Below are 10,924 nucleotides of genomic sequence, written 5' to 3'. Positions count from 1 at the left end.
ATTATGACAGTCAGCATGACAAATGTTGGAGTTATGAGATACTAAACTGAGAAAAATGAAAAATTATGAGATAAAGAGGAAAAAAAAACCCCCGGCAAAATTATGACAAAAAGCTGAAATTGAGAGAAATTATGAAATTTTACTTTTTATGTCATAATGGCTTCATCTCATAATTTCAGGACATTCCTGTAAAAGTGGGCATTTCCTGTTTAGTGAGGTTTTCTCCTTGTTAAAAAACATCAATGAAAAAATGACTTTATATCTCATAATTTTTTACATTTTCTCTTATATCTTAAAAATCAACATTATGAGATACTAAGTTGATGAAACAAAAAGTTGAAATTGTGACTTTTCATCATAATTATGAGATACATTACACAAATAACTATGACTTACTAAAGCATGATTTGATGTCTTATGTGCCAGTCCATATGCAGATAGTTTATCATATTAAACTTAACCGACTGTTTTCATAACTACATCTACAGTACTCACTGTACATTGCGAGGTTTGGACCAAGCCATGTTTCTGGTTTCAGACAAGCCCATTCTAAGTCCATTTACAGCCCCAAAAACAGCACCTGTATGAGTTGTAATATTTTAGAAAATGTGAATTGCAAAAACATCATTCATATTAATTACAAACACATTCATTTAAAAGCAAACACTGAGACTGTATGACGCAGGAGAAGCTATGTGTGAGGAAGAAGAGATAAGATACCTGTGATACAACATCCGCCGATAGTAAAAAAGGCCAGTTCAAAGCGTCCTCTCGTTTTGTTTGCTCCAGTGGGTAAAATGAACTCATCTGTATTCTGTGAGCACATGATCATGACATCCATTAAATCTCATATATTACAAACAAATCAAGGTAGCTATGAAGCATCTAAAACCACAGATCTCACCTGTATGAGATACCTGGGGTCCACATTAAGGTATGGAGAGAGAGGACTCATGCCTGTCACTGTTAAGAAAACAGCTGTAGTAAGCGACTGAATCATATGCACATTAGTAATATAGTATATAGTGGACTTACATGGCACTCCAGCGAGCTCAGTCTTTGAATACTGCGGGCCAGCAGATCCAAACAGACCGAAGCCTCCTGCACTTCTTGAGCCTGGGCTAGATGGTCCTCCTGATGGCTCCTTATCCATCTCTAGGTGAGGTTCTTGCACCTTTTTACTCAGTTAAACATTTAAAGATATGCCTAACTTGTAGGAATAGCTTTGCGCACTAGTGTTAGCCAACAAACATCGGACAAACAAATGTAATCTGTTCCCTGATGAGCTTTAACTTAGCAGGTCAGTAGCAATAAGGTCAAATAAGGACTCTGGCTGCCTGGACCGGCTGGCAATTAGTCTATTTTTTCCAAAAACACAATCAAATGGTTTAATTATGCAGTATTTTCACTCGCATGGCGAATGTTTAACCTGGAGCTCCTCTTGTTTGCCGTAAAGTAAGCTGTCGACGTTCATTGAACTAACCATCACAAACAGCTCTCATCACTCAAACCCCACACGTTTAGCATTTATACTATGTTTATAATCTAAGAAAAAAATAACCCGTGTGGGGATGTGGGATAAACTGTGAATATGAAATAAACTTTACTGAAAGTAAAGTAAGCAAAGCTTCACTGACTGAAGCAGATACACGACAGTTTTTGCGACAGCAACTATTTCTGGCCAGATAAACACCTACGGAAAGTGAAACTAAAGCGAATTCATTCGGAGATTTGCAGAGCAGCTGATAAATCGTTTATTAATAACGCACATAAAAAGGTTTCATATAAAATAATGTATGGAATTGATACATCTATCACTGTGTATTTAGAGGGGGATATGAAACCTGTTACTGAAACGTTTTAAATGGAATTTCATAATAGGCTACTTTTAGTTAGTAATGAAAACGCTTTTTATTTCGCTTTGTATAAATGTCTAGCGTGGAAATTGTTTTAATTTGACAACTTTAGGAAGATGATCAATTGCAAAAAATATTTGTGTGTTTGTTTATTTAAAGAATTATTCATTACCAGTGTTGGGGGTAACTCATTACAAGTAACTAGTTACGTAATCAGATTACTTTTTTCAAGTACCTAGTAAAGTAACGGATTACTTTTTAATTTTCAAGAGAATATCTGAGTTACTTTTTCAAATAAGTAACGCAAGTTACTTTTTTTTCAATTTATTGACTGACAGCTCTCCTGTCCCCATGTTGAGAGAAATCAGATGTTACTGTAGTTCTAAAATAAATATGAATATGCATTAATTCATCTCACTCACACACAAAAAAAACACAGATTCAGTATTCCTCAAAATGAATAAAAATAATGCAACTCAGAATATGACGCAAACCTGCAATAATTAAATGTTAAACAACACAAATATGCTTTATGTATTTAATCCCACTCTATTAACCAATGACTTTGCTTCTGACCTTCGATGGTCCAGTTCAACCATACTAATAAGCACAAATTACTCTAGACAAACATTTGTGTGTTGAAATTTCTTCTTCTGCATTCTGCTGTACGGACGTAAATTTACTTTCCCTTCAGCCTGAGGCTTATTCATTTCACTTTTGCTGTGAAAAGGCTTTTTTATATTTGCCAAAAACAGAACTTTTTTATTTTAAAAACAAACAAGCAAGCCCTGTCCAGATTTAAAAAGTAACGCAAAAGTAACATAACGCATTACTTTCCATAAAAAGTAACTAAGTAACGTGATTAGTTACTTTTTTATGGAGTAACTCAATATTGTAATGCATTACTTTTAAAAGTAACTTTCCCCAACACTGTTCATTATTGAGGAAGAAGAATATACATGAAAAGTTTCAGTGGCTCCAGACTCTTTATGTAAAACAAACAATGTGTGTTTTGTACACTTTATATGTAATAGCTGTTGTTAGAGCATGTAATATTATTATTAAAAATGATTTCAATAGTCCAGTAAAACAACACATTTGATCTTTTTATTTACTCTGGCATTTATTATTATTGTTGTGTTTTTTTCTTGGTATATTATTTAAAAAATTGTGTGATTTCATATGGCCAACAGATTACTGTGGCTCTTTTTGTGTCGCTTAAAACGAGATATATCAAATCAAAATACATATATCACTATAAATTAAATTAGTCGAGCATTTTATTTAAAAAGGGAAAACGTGCGTTATCTTTTTTTTTTTTTCTTGGACAAGGGAAATGCTATATTAATAAGTATTACAACACAACTTACAGTCCGTTATAATTATTTTGAGTATGTCACATTTTCTAAACACATTTTTATGCATACTGTTGTGAACAGTGTTGATCCTGTTTCTAAAGATATTATTGTTTGTAGTGTAAAAAAAAAGCGTTCACAAAGGAATGCGGAAGTCCATCCATATGGTAGACACCTCAGCTGTGACGCGCCAAGGCTGTGAAAAAATGACATCCGTGGCGATGATCTGACAGAGGTGCGGCAGAACCCACCGAGTTCCAGCGACCAAACAGCACATTAGATGCTCGGTAATTACTTTCAAAAACATTTTAACCGACATAGAAGCGTGCATAATAATGAATCAGTGGACGCGTTTGGTTAACGAGCAGATGAAGTGCGGTGAGGGCACGGGAAGACGCGCTGTGCTTCTTGTACTGAGGACTTTAAATACATCTGAGATCATGCAGTCACACCGGCCATATGTCACTCTCTCAGTCTCGGTCAGAATAACACCTTTGCCTCTATCTGGAGATTAGATTACGCTCTCTTTCAGAAGTGCATTTTATTGTTGTTGCTCCAAGTGATGCCTCCGTGTCTTAAGCGATGTTATTGAGTGAATGGTCTCACGGATTGTCTGTCTTCTGTCATGCATGCATTGAAATGGTCAGTAATTATAATATATACTTTCGAGCAACCGCCAGTGCGAGTTATATCAGCAGAAGCTGGCGCTAGTACAGAAAGTACAGCCTGTACACATCGTATTCAGTTTCAGTATGTGTGTATCTGGGCCTGGGTGCAAGAGATACGCTTAACGTAGATCGTTCATCATCGGCGAATGTGTTAAATATATGTGCAATTGTATGGCGGGCCGATTGAATCCTGGCCATTATAATATATATATATATATATATATATATATGTGTGTGTGTACAGTAAGGCTCTACCGAGCGCTTTACAAGGTCAGAGTGCTTCATAGCACGGTTCTTTCTACATTTCGTGTGGAGACCTTAAAACGTTCTTGACGTGGATATCTTGAACACGCGATAAATTAAACGTTTTAAAAGGGCAATATACAGTTGGACACACTCGGTTGCAGCCCCATTTAATCGTTTCCCAGAATGCACCGTGTCTGCACAGTTGTGTTTCCTGTTTACCGTTGTGACGCTTTTGTTTGGCTGTTTTCCCTTTATTGTCGAGGTTTCAAGTAGATTGCTATGGATTTGTTTTGCCGCGAATTGATCAGAGAAGGTGAGTTTATAAATAAGTAAGCCTGACGTAAACACGCGAAAATGCGAGATCGGCGAGACTTCGCGGCATCCCGCTGATGAGGAAATACCCGCTTTCGTTTTACTCTTCGACATATTATCGCGTTCCGACGGCTTTGACAGATTTCGGACGAACTGCAGAACGATTCTTCAGGGCGTTCTCTAAAAATCAGAGCGATTCTTCCGAACGGTCTCCGAATGTCGGAATGATTCTCCAGAACGTTCTTTAAATCAGTGGTTCCCAACCCTGGTCCTGGAGGCACCCCAACACTGCACATTTTGCATGTCTCCTTTCTCTGACGCACCCATTTTAGGTCTTGAATTCTCTACTAATGAGCTTATGACCTGAAGCAGGTGTGTTTTATTAAGGAGACATGCAAAACGTGCAGTGTTGGGGTGCCTCAAGGACCAAGGTTGGGAACCACTGCTTTAAATGTCAGAATGATTCCTCAGGGTGTTCTCCAAATATCAAAATGATTCCTTTAAGCGTTTTTAAATATCAGAATGATTCTACGGAATGTTCTCTAATGATGGAATGATTCTTCGGAACGTTATTTTAAATGTCAGAGTGATTCTTTAGAGCGGTGGTTCCCAACCCTGGTCCTGGAGGCACCCCAACACTGCACATTTTGCATGTCTCCTTTCTCTGACACACCAATTTCAGGTCTTGAAGTCTCTACTAATGAGCTGATGGTCTGAATCAGGTGTGTTTGATTAAGGAGGCATGCAAAACGTGCAGTGTTGGGGTGCCTCCAGGACCAGGGTTGGGAACCACTGCTTTAGAGTATGGCAGAATGATTCTTCAGAACATGCTGTACCTAAATGTCAGAAATGTCGGTGTAGAACCTTCTCTAAATGTAAGAACGTTCTTGTTTGGATCTCATAAATGTCAATCGTGGAAAAGTCTGCTTGATGGTTGTTAATGGTGCAGATATATTCAGGGTTCATTATGCTGTAGTCATGCATATAAGACTAAAAACCTAAAAAAAAATCTATGCTAGAGGAAGTAAAATATCTTGCATCATATAGATCAGTGGTTCCCAACCCTGGTCCTTGAGGCACCCCAACACTGCACGTTTTGCATGTCTCCTTAATCAAACACACCTGATTCAGACCATCAGCTCATTAGTAGAGACTCCAAGACCTGAAATTGGTGTGTCAGAGAAAGGAGACATGCAAAATGTGCAGTGTTGGGGTGCCTCCAGGACCAGGGTTGGGAACCACTGACATAGATCATGAGTCTCCAGCATAAATTGTTTTTTTCAATGGCCTAAGATTAATGCAATGCTGTCGAGCATATGCATGTAGTAATATTATCCCATGACCTTAAAAAACAAAAATATTTTACTCAAAATAAACAACTTTTATTAACAGAGATAGATAAAAAAAAACAAACAAACAACAACAACACATTTACAAGTCTTGACACAAGGGGTGGATACACTTCTATTAATCTGACTAATTATCAGACAATAACCTCAAAAAAACCAGCCGAATATTGGCAGATGTATTTTATTATTCCTGGTACTGTTTAATCAAACTCAAGATATTTATTTATTTATTTTTTTTCCTACTAGGATTTGCCGAGGTGTAAATTAAGCCTGGAATCCCCAGTGAGAAAACAACAGAAGGGCCGTGAAGATCAGCCCTAATGGAAGAGACAGAAACAGTGCTGACCTGCTCCGAGCAGGACACTTTAGGAGCAGACTTCATCACGGTGGAACTTGACACCCAGCCCATCGAATATGTGGTCAAGTGGGCCGAGGTGGGCTCGAAATTCACTATAGCCTGTGTGAAAAAGGATTTGGACGAGGCTGCCTGCTTCACCTCCGATCAGATAGTCAAAGTGGAACCGGACGAGACGTTCTTTGTCCCTTACGAAGCGGTGTACCCAGAATGTGACGAGGCAGATCCAGATTGGATTGCGACGCATGAGGAGGAGGTGGGCAGCGAGTCAGACTTCAACGAGAACAACACAGAAGAGGGGAATAGCCAGTTTTGCGAAGAAGTGGACGTTTCGGATGTCTGCTGGGAGAAGGAGGTGTCTCATGCTAGAACGTATAACTGCCGCTTCTGTGGCAAGAGCTACAGCCATTCCTCCAGTCTTGCTCGCCATCTGCATGTGCACTCGGATGGATCCTCCTCTAAAGATTTCAGGAAGTTGTGCGACAACAAAAAGTCTCTCCAGTGCAATCTATGCGGGGTGCGGTGCAACGGCAAGCGGCTTTTGGCGATACACAAGAAATGCCACAAAACCAAGAGACTGCACACATGCGACACATGCGGGAAATCGTTCAATCACAGCTCGAGTCTGTCGCGGCATCGGTTGATCCACAAAAAAGGCCTGGATAAGGACGTCAGACCGTTATACCCGACTCCAACCCCAGCTCCCATCGGAACCCAGCACAGTTTCCCATCCGGCCACGGCACGAGTAAAAGAACGGTGGAGAAGCAGTACCAGTGCGCGCAATGCGACAGAGTCTTTAGCCACTCCGCGGGACTCTCCAAGCACCAGGTGGCTCATGTGAGACAGCTGCTCAACTCGTACACACACGGCAAAGACTCCCTCGACAAGTCCTCGGACCTCAAGATCCGCTTGAAGCTCTGTTCCCGCGACAAGCCCAACTACTACACCCTGTGCAAGAAGAACAAGCACGGTAAAGGGGGCAAGAAGAGGTTGTTCCTGCCCAATGAGGAGCGGCCGTACCCCTGCCGGATTTGCGACAAACGCTTCAGCCACACCGCCAGCCTCTCGCGGCACGAGCACACGCACGCCAGCAACATGTGCTACGCCTGCAACGTCTGCAGGAAGACCTTCATGCGGCTCTCCAACCTCAAGCAGCACCAGCAAACGCACGCTAAGGGAAAACTCTACAAGTGCCCACAGTGTGGGAAAACTTTCGTTCACTCCTCCAGCTTCTCGCGCCATAAGAAGGTCCACGCGGCGATGAGCCTGTCTTCGAAACAGGAAGACGTTATGTGCGAAGAGGAACTGGTCATCGATGAGGTGGCCCCGCTGGAATATGAGTCCGAGTGAGAAAGACCGAGGCTCTGGAACTGTCGAGGCTTTTCTTTTCTTCTTTTGGTTTGTTTTTGTTTACTCCTCATTCTTATTTTGCGAAATCGTAATTTGGGTGTGGCATCACTGGCTGTGTGGTTTCAATTGAGTACTATTGTAATTATTATAACCCTTTTCAGCCACTTTTAGGGGATATAGTAGATATAAAAAGTGTTTTTGTTTTCTTGGTTGACATTCCCTTGTGTTTTGTTGATTTGGTTTATTTGCAAGCCAGATTGTGTAATTTATGTCTCTGAAATTTTAGGTATTAACAAGAAAATCAACAGAGAAAAGCGGATGGCATTGGCAATGCAGGTGTTATTTATTGTTATTTTTATTTTTTGTTGTGCTTGCACTGAATCTGTGAAGCCAAAAGAAGTACTTATTGGGGTGAGGGGAGAAGGTAATATTAAATTCAAGTTTGTTAGTAGGAAACCAGAGTTTTGTATGCAAGAAGTAAATTTATATGCAATTTACTTGAACGTTGTTCTATTAAGTGTGCGGTTTGAATCAGTTATTTCTCCTGTAATTATATTTAGTGACCTAATTTCTTAGACCAACAAGTTCAAGGCTTTTCTCTTCTGAAGTCTGGAGACACAAAAACAGGTTTTGCTGTTTGGTTTTATGGGATATAAAAAAAAAACTGTATACAGTTCCAGTATAAACCGCTGGACGAGTGCAAATGGAGGAGCTGTACTCCGGACTAACAAGTGTTTTGGGGTGTTTTGATTGTTCTGCATTTGACTAGTTTCCTCACCATGTTTTCTTTGGTACTTATTTCCTCTTTGATGTTCTTTTGTCAAAATATGAAATCCATTGTGTCCATGGAGGGTGTTTATAAAAAAACAAACAAAAAAAAGATGCTTATTAGACACGGACATGTACAGCTGCTCTTAAAATATTGTTCATATAAATTTGTGTGTGTGCACTTGAATGAATATGAGAAAAGAATATACCTGCAAAATGTGTGCTTTTTACTTCTGCTGTATATGTGTAAAAAGTTGCACTTGCAAAAAGAAGTTCTATCTGATTTATTTTTCTGTATCTGCATAAGTTAAGGAATAGCCAAGGGATTTCATATTTTAACAAGCATTGCACTATTGTATTTATAGACAGAAGCACTACATATTTAGGGAATTGGAACGCGACTTTGGATCTCCCGGTCAAAACCTCAAATGAATGAGGCACGGAAAAATATCTTCCACGCATTTTGAAAAGTTGATCAAGTGCCCTCAGCTACTTTGTGTAAGACCAAAGCTCTTCAATGCAACACGGAAGACCTGCAGTTCAGCTCATCGAAGGTGTTTAATCAGCCTTATGTTCGATGCTCATACACATCTGGACTTTTGCTCACCATTTGCTATCTGAGTGGAAATTGAATAGCAATTACTAACCTATTTATGGTGTTTGAAAATGAGATGTTGAGGAGTGTTGGGATGCTCGTATGAAGCACAGAAGACAACCAGAATGATGCACCAGAATTGGTACTCTCTATAGTTTTTTGAGTTCCTGGTTGTTTTTAAATATTCCCATTGTTCTTAAAGCATAAGTCATATCCCCCAGTCGTATGGACCTTTTATTGCCATTGTTTTTAATTCTTTCCAATAATATAAGGGTTATCGCTCTCCTGTCCACACTGATTTAAATTTGTAATTTTTCCTTTTCAATTGCTGTAGCTATTTCATCTCTCAATGCAGCAGACCTACATCTTATATAAAGATGTATGTTTTTGTATTGTGTTTGCCATTAGATAACAGTTTAAGAGTTCTGTCTTGCATTTTTGTAATAAATAATTGGTTCATGAATCAGTGGTCTATCTGAGTCTATTTGCTTAAACTTTATAGTATTAGTATGGTTCAGTAATTTCAATTACAGCCATTTAAATGAAAAAGCCCTGATATAAGACACCAGTCCAATTGTGACAGATAATCAATTTACAAGTCTCGTTTACTGAGAGATGGATAACTAATAATAATAATTCATTATATTACAATTTAATTGCATTTTATATTTTATCGCCAAATCATTTATTGCCCTATTAATTGACTCCAGGCCCTACCTGTTAAAGAAGTCCTTGCTGAAAATGCCACCTGTAGCTGTCGCCTGTAGTTCTGTAATCGGCCAAAAGATGTCAGCAAAAGACAATTTATGGAAAGGTAACAAACACTTCGGCAAACATCGTAAGGCTTCGTGTTCCTACAAAACAACAAATAACTGCTAAAGTAACTAGGTAAATTATTATATATGTTTTTAAACTTAACATTTTATATCTGACCTTTGCATGATTTGAGGGTTTTTATCGTATTGTTCAAAAAAAAATCTAGCATTTTATTTTTTTATTGGCCAATGTTGATTCTGAAGGAAAAATAGAGTGTATCTTCCTATTTACAATTAAGCCTTTTTTTGTTGTGAGTATAGGCTACTTTCTACTGAGTAATGCACAGAACTGTTGAAAAAGGCATAGCCGGAAATAACTCCGCTACTTTTGGAGAATGAAAAACAAACAGGCAAAAAACGATGTTAGACGTAAAGGACCATTTACCAATGAATATCTCTTCAATAATAGGCCCACTGACATGAGGCCTGTTCATAAATGATGAAATGTCATACTTTCATGCTGTAAAATGCATGTTTATCTGAGGAAAGAGAAGTATAATATCATTACTGAATGAACTGGTGGCAATATCTAGATAAATGTTTCATTAGAATCATAGATAGACTATGACTATGAGTGTTTACTGATCTTTGGCAGCACACAAATGCACAAAAACGAAGAAATAAATCTGCTATTTATAAGCAGCTGCAACTAGATAATGAAGGGAGAATTTGTTGAACACCCCGCAAAACGTACTGTCTGTGACAGAACCGTGGTGATCGTATCAGACGGTAGTAAAGACATAGTAGGCTACATATAGCATGATAGCCATGATACTCAAATTTAAAACACCATAAACCACGGTACTTGATAATGTAAAGTGTACGGTGTTACGTTAGTTGAGTATATTTTTGGAAACGGGAAATATAAATGTTGTTTACTATCTAGAACGCCCCCTGCTGCCCACCGCAATAACTTCATCTAACTAAAATTACCATGGTTACTAAACAGATAAGATAGGCCTACGATTCTAGAGTTAGCACATAACATTTCGGCTACACCAATAATCTATCTATGTATCTATCTGTCTACCCTGATAGCACACATACATCTCGGAGACGTCTATCTATCTATCTATCTATCTATCTATCTATCTATCTATCTATCTATCCTGAACATTCATACAAGCCAAGTCAGAAAGTTAACTTTATTTCTAAAGTGCTTTATACAATATTGTTTCACAGCAGCTTCGCAATAGTATCAAATTCACATTCTGCTGTAAAGCAGCTCTAACAAGTCAATAGTGTCATTCTACA

At 38.6% G+C, this 10,924-nt stretch overlaps 2 protein-coding genes across 6 annotated transcripts in view; one reads left to right on the top strand and one right to left on the bottom strand.

Moving 5' to 3' along the window:
* Window positions 1-1,643, bottom strand: part of LOC107669571 (mitochondrial import inner membrane translocase subunit Tim23-like) — an 8,004-nt gene extending 6,361 nt beyond the window's left edge. Inside the window, exons 1-4 of the mRNA XM_016461871.1 lie at window positions 1,036-1,643; window positions 905-963; window positions 721-814; window positions 496-580 (exon numbers count right to left, since the gene is read on the bottom strand). Coding sequence (XP_016317357.1) covers window positions 496-580; window positions 721-814; window positions 905-963; window positions 1,036-1,153 — 356 coding nt within the window. The 5' untranslated portion in view covers window positions 1,154-1,643. The remainder of the gene's footprint in view (window positions 1-495; window positions 581-720; window positions 815-904; window positions 964-1,035) is intronic.
* A 1,732-nt stretch (window positions 1,644-3,375) lies between these two features.
* LOC107669574 (zinc finger protein 135) lies at window positions 3,376-9,262 on the top strand. Of its 5 annotated transcripts, none has more exons than XM_016461877.1 (2): window positions 3,376-3,498; window positions 6,033-9,262. In XM_016461877.1, exon 2 carries the CDS (start codon window positions 6,107-6,109, stop codon window positions 7,490-7,492), a length of 1,386 nt encoding a protein of 461 aa, XP_016317363.1. In that variant the 5' UTR covers window positions 3,376-3,498; window positions 6,033-6,106; the 3' UTR covers window positions 7,493-9,262. The 5 variants fall into 5 exon arrangements, with proteins under 5 accessions (XP_016317363.1, XP_016317366.1, XP_016317364.1 ...); XM_016461880.1 differs by lacking the exon at window positions 3,376-3,498 and adding an exon at window positions 3,564-3,853; XM_016461878.1 differs by lacking the exon at window positions 3,376-3,498 and adding an exon at window positions 4,318-4,438.
* Window positions 9,263-10,924: the final 1,662 nt, after the last annotated feature.

This window comes from Sinocyclocheilus anshuiensis, unplaced genomic scaffold (assembly GCF_001515605.1).
Source record: "Sinocyclocheilus anshuiensis isolate Anshui unplaced genomic scaffold, SAMN03320099.WGS_v1.1 scaffold460, whole genome shotgun sequence".
Lineage (NCBI taxonomy): Eukaryota > Metazoa > Chordata > Actinopteri > Cypriniformes > Cyprinidae > Sinocyclocheilus > Sinocyclocheilus anshuiensis.
Note: the sequence above shows the minus strand (reverse complement) of the source record. Positions and strands in the feature narration are given on the sequence as shown.

Coding starts and splice junctions, on each gene's coding strand:
- LOC107669574 (XM_016461877.1), top strand. CDS start 6,107: ATGGAAGAGACAGAAACAGTGCTGACCTGCTCCGAGCAGGACACTTTA.